At 34.7% G+C, this 8,683-nt stretch overlaps 1 protein-coding gene across 1 annotated transcript in view; it reads left to right on the forward strand.

The window, feature by feature from the left end:
• The window catches only part of LOC142340434 (uncharacterized), a 77,405-nt gene that overhangs the window by 32,848 nt on the left and 35,874 nt on the right, over positions 1 to 8,683 (forward strand). The window contains exon 6 of the mRNA XM_075391009.1: positions 5,259 to 5,354. Coding sequence (XP_075247124.1) covers positions 5,259 to 5,354 — 96 coding nt within the window. The remainder of the gene's footprint in view (positions 1 to 5,258; positions 5,355 to 8,683) is intronic.

Consider the following 8,683-nt stretch of genomic DNA (forward strand, 5'->3'; position numbering starts at 1 on the left):
TAACAAATCTTGTAGCACGTTTCCGCTCAATTTAGGTATCTATTATTCGCGCGCCTTTTGAGCATGCAATAAGCACTTTTATTTAGGTATCTATTATTCGCGAGCATTTTGAGCATGCAATAAGCACTTTAATAAAGGTTTAATTAAAGCATTCAAAGCTTTAAAGTGCTTTAAATACATGCAACCACAAAACCTGATTTTTTTTTCCGAAAAATCCCTCGCACATCAAAGACTTTGTCTATCAATATGACTGGCCAATTTAAATAAGTAGTAATAAATAGTACTAATAAGTAGTAATAAGTAGTAATAAAGTACTATAAGTATTAATAAAGTAGTAATAAAGTACTACTAGTAGTAATAAGTTAGGCTTAATTAAATAAGAAGTAATAAAGTTAGGCTTAATTGCGGATTATATGCGAAATTGAGCTTCATTGCGTGCGAAAAATTGATACGTAAATTGAGCGGATGCGTGATACAACTCGCGCGAAAAATAGGTTATTGAGTTTGTACTTGTATTTCGCGGCTAAATTTAGGACACTTTTGCGAACACGGGATACGATATTCCCTTCTATTTTGCCGGTTTCTGCTAAAGTAGCTATTTTCCGCAATATTGTACCACTTTCAATGTATTGACATAGTAAAAACGAACACGAGGGACACACATCGGGCAGATCTGCCCGTGACGATTCGGGTATACCTCTGCACTGTAATGATTATATTAAGGCGCTGTTTTCTGCGCTGAACTGTTTTTTCTTTTAGATTTGAGGTTCTATAACTGTTCTTTATTGTGAAACACTAATTCACGCTTTGAAAGAAGAGCAGTGTGTTGTTTTGTAAATTAAGATTTTTTTCTCATAAGAGTCATTTGTCTACCACTTTGGTCTTAATCTTTCAAAAATTGAGTTAATATATTCAACCGAAAAATTGATTTTCAGGAAAGAAATTGTAATATTGTCGCAGAGAAAAGATGTTATCAGACGTTATGAGAGAAGATGTTTTGTGAAGAGATGCTATAACGCATCTAATTGTGAGGGAACAGAAACTTCCAGTAAAAGAAGAAAAAATAAACTATGAAAAACGACTGCTCGTAATCTTCTTCTAATAATTGAAAAACACCTGTAAAAGTAGGTCAGGGAATACAGATAAGCCGAAAAAATGTTTGTCTAAGGTAAATCACTCCTAGAAAATTAGAAAATGCTGTAGTCACAAAAGGCTCGATAGCATTTTTTGGCTGCAATTTTCTTGTTTTCGATAAAAAGCGGAAAGATCTTAATATCTACTCGTCGTCGCTCTCTTTGGATAAATCGACTGAAGAAGTGCATTTAGTTTTTAATTTCCCATTATAAAGCAGTACTATGGTCTACGAAGTGTAGAAACTTTGAGGAGCGCTAGCCTCTTTTAATGTTGGTTTTCCGTTTCTATCTGATACGTAAAAATGGTGGTTCATACTTTCGTTCAACTCTGCCTTTTAATAGTTGCCACAGTTAATTCCATCTAACATGCCCAATGAATGCAACAAAAACTATAGCAATTCAATCACACCCAAATTTAAGCTTGCAAGTGTAAGTGAAGTTGAGCAGGCCAAAGCCCAGTTCTTTTTATGCTAACTTTGATAACAGTATATGCTTATTATATTAAAAAAAAAATCAAAATCGGAAAACTTCTAGAGGATTAACAAACGTCATCAAAAATTTATTTGAAATTTACCAGGCATCTTCTTAAATGGAAGTGATCTCTAAATCACCGAATTTGAAAAACTGACAATGTTGAATGAGAGCATAGAAACGTTCGAAAATTTAGAAAATCTGATATATGTTTGTGAAGTCTCTTTTTTATAAAATTTTCCACTGATATGATTGTACACTTCAGGTTTTCAGTGTATTGTGTCAACATCAGGCTCCATAGATACCCCACATCAAAGATTTTAAAACTCAACGTGAGCAAAAAGTAAAAAACAGATCTGCCAACTGAAAAATTGAACCGCTCTAACAGTTTGTAGAGTGTTGTGTCAGTCGTATGCTTCATCCTATTGAACTATTTTGTTTGATACTTTTACGAAAGCCTGATTACCAAAAAATGTACGAAAGAACAAAAGTAAATAGGGATACAAATCTATTTCATTCTGGTGATGACATTTTATGGCTCAAATAGAAGCTATTAGAAAATTAGAGGAAGATTTTTGATATGTTGAAAATGAAGCAATGTTGAATCCAAACAGTCTCTGTGTAAAACACAACAGAAGCAACTCAAAATTTTAGCAAAGAAAAAAAGATCAAACACAAAAACTTGTCAATTTGTTTTGACACATAGGGCGAAAAAAAAAGTTTTTTTTCTCCTCTATGAAATGAAAATTAATAACTTTATCAAACTTTTTTTTCATGTTAACAACGTGCTGAGATAATTGTAGTGTTTGATCATTATAATTTTGTAATAGCCCTGACATTATGTAAAAGTAACTTGAAATACTAGATATCATTAAAATTTAGCAAAAATATGGTATAGCAAACATATACAGAGTAATTAGATCAGAAAAACAATATCTAATCTTAAGTTTGCTTTATTTTTTTTTTCAGACTATTATCTGTTACAAACTAATTCAACTACTGCTATGCCAGTCAAACTTTTTTTGCTAAAACAATCAAACGCAAAATATAATTAGTTTTTTGCGAAATTACGAATGGAGTATTGAGATCAGACAAACATTGTGTTTCCATCTAACTTTTGATTTTGAAATATTTTTCTAAGATTATCGTTTGCTACAATCCAACAATTGTAAAAACAATCCAATTATTACAATTCCAGTCAAAATTTTTCTGCAGTTGTCTGACGCAAATTGGTAGAAAATGTTTCTCAAATATTATTCTTTAAGAAACCAGAAAATATATGACAAGATTTTGAAGTTTCCTTGCTGTTTCGCGAACTAATTTCGACAATATGTGTTCAATAAGTCCTGTGAAACAAAATATCAAGCTTAGACTGAATCTGTTGATATCAACGCCTACTTTAAAATTTATTTTTAAATTTTAGGAATCCAAACCAAAAGTGAAGCGGTCAACCACTCTTAAGCAAACTGTCAAACATTCTTTCAAAATTTATCAAAGTTTTTTTAGCTGTTACAGAAAAACGGAAAAGATGATCGTCTCAATCAGATACTAGTATGATAATAATAAAATATAAGCAAATTCAAAAGATTACCAAAACATAAACGGCTACAGATAGCAAAGTTTTCAGCTGGTTTCTGACAATAGTGTTTCAGTTAGAGTGAGATATATTTCTATAGTGACGAATAGTAATCAGTAAAACTACGTTTATGGCAATAGTCCGACGAAAATAAAAAGTACAGCAAGGTAGTGATTCCGCTTTTGGGAGTTTTGATAATTCTTTGCATCAAAGCCAGATTTAAAAGCCCATTTTGAAGAAAACTTTTGCTAATTGTTTGTTCTCAGAACACCGGTTTCCGTCTTTCGTTCCGCAAATCAGAAATCCAAATTGTTGAGGCAGGATAAATTAGACAGACGACTCCAAATTGACCGAAATTTTTACTTCAATAACTTCCTCATCAAGTACAATCAGCCAATTTATAAAAAATAACTTTTTGAAGTACGTCAAAAAATTTACTTCCAGGATTTTTCGGGACCTAGCAGATCTTGTGTTGTCTGGACCAAACCTGTAGTGTAGTAACTCTTTGTATTTTAGCTCTGCAATCAAAATTGCAACAGTAGTCTGTGATGTTATATCTGTGACTACCACTACATCTTTTTTGTCTGGTCCATAAACAGTATTTCCTACTAGAAGAATTTCTTTTCAGATACTAGTTGTGCGCAGGGAACACACATAGTTTTCTCTTCCACTACTCATCAACTTTCAGTGAATACAGTATAGAAGTCATACCAAGCTCCCTCACATCTCTGCCATACTAACCCTGAGTTTGTTGCCTCCTAACTAGGGTATCTGGTCAATTACAGTTCGCAAGAGACTTTAATTGGAGTCTAGCCAACTCGCTATTAAATGATCAAAACTTCATCTACCAGTCTCAATTTCACTTTCGTTACTTTGCTGACTTTCAAATCATTTATCTTTGACCATCTTTTGCTCAATGGAGACCTTTCCAACGGTTAAAGTTGGTGAAACATGACTACAAGAGCCACATTTGTTCACAGGGTCCCCCCAACAACCACTTTTACTCCCTTATTTGAATGGCGCTATTCCAAACTCTGTCTCAACTCCTTCACCTCAGGCTCTTGCCTGCGCTAATGAGAATCGGAATGGCAAGGAATACTTTTGAACAAATTTATTTTAAGTCCAAGGTGGCTTGTTCAGTGATCGATCCTCAGACTGTCAGCTTAGCTATCTTCCACTAACCGAGCCAGTGGTAGTTACACAGGGGGCCCCACGTGGAAGTTACTGATCAAAGTTGGAACCTATGACTCAGGCCCTTCATAAGAAAGCTTTCTTTGTAGCATTGTTCAGCCAAGTCCTCCAAAGATTGTTTCAAGGAGACTTCAGGCTCACAGGACTCAACTCCTCAAAGAGCTGGCCCCAGATGGTCTTCGCACCGACGCTCTGGTCTTCATGGCTTGGAATTCATTCCTGTAAAGGTCTAATGATTAAATACCTAAGGCTCCGGCCAAAGGGAAGGTGCACTTTCAGGATAGTAAAAACGCATAGTCGAGACATATTTTTCCCAGAACACAAATGAATTCTTTCTTTCAAAATAAACTCTGAACTCTTTCCACAAAAATTAGAAACTGGTCTAATCCAACTCTGATGCTTACTTTGCAATATCTTGCAAGATTCTCAAAATTAACGCTTTCTCGCAATGGTCTTGAAAAACTTCGACACTTATATCCCAAGTATTATACAAGATGGACGCTTATCTTGCAAGATTCTTGCATGTGCGAAGGTTATTTTACAAAATTTTGCATATGTCTTGCAAGATGGTGCTTAATCTTCCAATACTCGTTCAAGATTCCTGTAATATCTTGCAAGGTAGCCGTGAATAATAAACAGACTAGGTACTACATTGAACAAGGCTAGACTTAGAGAAAAAAATCATGTGATTATTAAGCTGAATCATCTACATTTGAATCATCTACAATTGTCTGAATCATCTACAATTGTCTGATTATTAAGAACTGAGATAAATACTTAAATTTTAAAAATCTAGCTGGGGAAAACTCAAAGTCTGACTTGGCTCAAGTGCGTAATCGTTAGATTTTTAAATTTAAAGACGAAACATTACAAAAGATTGTTTTTAGGTCGCAATCGATGTCCATCTGTACAGTACCAGGCCTCTGAAGTGGCTGGGGTAAAAATCTATTACAAGACAGTTACTGCCCACCTTACCACCAAACGTGAGTATCACTTCTCATAATCTAACTCTTCTATGCGTCCAAATTCAAATATTTAAAAAAAAAAACAAATTGCCAAGCATATGCACGCGACAGTTACCATGAAACCCGATTGTGTATATTAATCAGAATAAAACTGTTGTTTCACGTCAATCTCATTAATTCCAGTGTCTGACGAAGTCGTTTACACCTTTGGCTGTTGAAAAAAAACAATAAGAGAAATCGTGATTCGTGATTCGATTTAAACTGCTTCATAAAAAGTTGATCTGGTAAAACCTAAATTTTTTGTACAAACTTCAAAGACTTTGGTATCTTATGCAGCCGACATTTAATGATAGCCGTGACTGAAATGCGAGTCAAGATCAGTACTGGGCCAGTCTAAATGCAAGTCTACATGCAAATGCACACATATATATCAGTACTGTTCACGTCCAAAAACAAATCTGCAAGTCTGACATGTCTAGTCTCAACGCTTGCGAAATAGTTCGACTTTACTGGTTACAGCATTCACGCCGCGTCATTTTATAGAACCCCAGAAAAGTGGACAGAAAATACGAAAGTCGCGGCACGTTACAAAATTAACTGAAATTAAAAATTTTCTCTCGTAAAATTTCTAATTTCAGTTAATTTTGTAACGTGTCGCGACTTTCGCACTTTCTGTCCACTTTTCTGGGATTCTAAAAAATGACGCGGGGTGCATGCTGTAACCAGTAAATGAGACTGTGTGCATAAGCTTGTTGTAGTTGGTTGCTTTTAAAACTAAATTTGCAGAAGCAGAAATTCTTTGTACCCTCTTACTTTGTGAGTTTCCGAGTTGGTAGAGGATATCCAATAGTATCAGGAGACGAGGATAGAAGTCCGTTCCTTGTTTTCGAAAAAGACATTATCCTCATAGGTATAATCATGTTGTAAGTTTCTGATTCCGAGTCATCCTTTTTCTGTTAACTTTTTCCGTTAACTTTTTTGCTAGGTCTGTATTGGCCTTTTCACGCTCCTTTGGAAAAGGTCAAAATTTTTGAGTGATTCAAGGTCAGGATAAAGGGTGGTTTTACTCTGCTCAGTAATCTTATAGCCAAAATGGACTGGCAAAGCATTAAAAATACCCAAATAATGGTGTAAAATTTTGCCCAGGTCGATTGGTGTGATCAGACTCTCGCATCTAACTTTTGTGAAGTTATTGCCAGGATTGGGTAATCCAAGATACGATATCTAGTGCTGTCGGCATACTCTTCGAATTCTGACCAGCATTTACCTGCAGTTTTTGAAAACGATATCAATGAGACTGAAATCAATGAGACCTATTAATGAGAAACTCCGAATTCCCCCCCCCCCATTTGGATTTTAAAGTCCAATAAAGCACAGAATACGCGATTTTCTCTATAAAAGTCCCCGGGGATAAAGTCAGCGTTTCTTGATAGCTATGCATCTTTTAACTCAATTTTTGGTGACCACAAGATAAAAAAAAATAGCCCTTTGCATGATTTTTTATATGTTATTGTTTTATTTTTCTATTGAAAAATTTTGCATGTAATTCGGATACCAGCATAAATAACAACAGGTCTGCAATTTGTCTTTGAATCTGCGGTTAAAGCAGATTCAAAGCCAATTTCATTTTAAATAGCATTATCCACTATTCCTTATTTTATAGTTTTTAATCGTGGGTTTACTTTCTTTAAAATTTTCTAAAGTAAGTTTGATTCATTTAACAAAAAAGGGCTGCGCTAAATGTTAGAAGTTTGAGAGAGAACAACATAATGTAAATTGTGCATAAGTCCAAGTTCGAGAACTTAAGACCAGTTGATGTAAAAAAAGTAGCACACTAGGCTTTGCAAGTAAAAGATGCTGGTCGAATCCAGTACTTGTCCATTTTCACAGTAGTTGCGCCTGCTTAGACCCCCAACGTGTTGAGCGTCTAAGCAGGAGCAACTACTGTGAAAATGGCCAAGTACTGGATTCGAACCAGCATCTATTAATTGCAAGCCTAGTGTGCTACCCATTTACGCCATCTGGTTTTAAGCTCTCGAAATTGGGCATATCCAATAATCTATTCTCACGTTATTTTTTGTCCCTCAAGGCTTCAGTTTTCTAGCCAAGTAAACGTTGAACATTGAGAGCTTCTTGTCAAGCTTTTCTTGTGCACATTGTTCAATAGATCACTCTCTCAACATTCTAACACTAAGGAAACAAAATTAAAAGCAAAATAAAAGTAGATGTTTTTATTCTTTCTGTAGAGCTTGCCGTCTTAGCTCTTCTCTGTTTTTCATATGCATACGTTCGTTTACTAGATGGCAGTTTAATGCTTTAATCGAAAGAAATCCTCAGAAAAACTTTTTATTTGTCACTGCTTTCCAAATTGAAAATAAAACAAAAAACAGTTACCAAAAATGAAATTTATTCAATCAGTATTGCCAGTAGCTAGTTATTGGAGCTATTTGCCCAGAAGTGGGATAAAATCAAGCTTAATTACTCTAAAATGAGGTTTGACTACAACTGAACAATAAAAATTTTAAATTAGCACAAATAGTTTTAATATTTGTTTTTTTTCCGACCCAAAGTTTGAACGACCAAAACTTCGTTGGTGTACATTCATGACAATAGTGAAATTAATGCAGTAGGCGTTTGCCACCAAAAATAGATGTACTTGAGAAACAACTGCGGCAGCAGAGACGCTTCCAATGTTACAAGCATGACAGTTGATAATCTCTGATACTTTTCGCGAACGTAAACCATTTTCTTCCAATTATAGTCAAGAAAATTCATTTGTCATCAAAGTATAAAAATTTATTAAAAAAGACATTGGAATCTAAATGCTAAGGAACTGGTGTTAAGGGGTGCATCAACCTGCATACAAACCACTCTGGATAGCTTTTGTCTATTAGGAGACGTGTTCTCACTCCTTTAAGACATTTACAAATCCTTGCTGAAATCACAGAGAAATAGATTTTATACAAGTCCCAAATTTAAAAAAAAATGACAACTGTCCACAAAAATTCAACAAGTCTAAAAACATGTCTACTTTTACTATGATAAAACAAATTGGCGAGAATTGGTAAAAAATTTGAACTGATTTTGTTCTTACACAACACTGCAATACAGTATGTATACAAACTAATCGCGCCACAAAACCAGCTCATTACCGTAAAAGATAAATTGTATTTCTCGATTAAAAAATCGTTGATAAATTGCCACAGTAAATTTATCTTTGACATTTTGGTTATCGAATTATTTAAATATAATTTTCGGCGGTTCTTCAGAGATAAATTGGAGAGCCTGCAGTCATCTATATATTAATTCAACGTCGACAGCGAGCCACTTAACACCATGTTTAAGCC

This window comes from Convolutriloba macropyga, chromosome 5 (assembly GCF_964194025.1).
Source record: "Convolutriloba macropyga chromosome 5, txConMacr16.3, whole genome shotgun sequence".
Classification (NCBI taxonomy): domain Eukaryota; kingdom Metazoa; phylum Xenacoelomorpha; order Acoela; family Convolutidae; genus Convolutriloba; species Convolutriloba macropyga.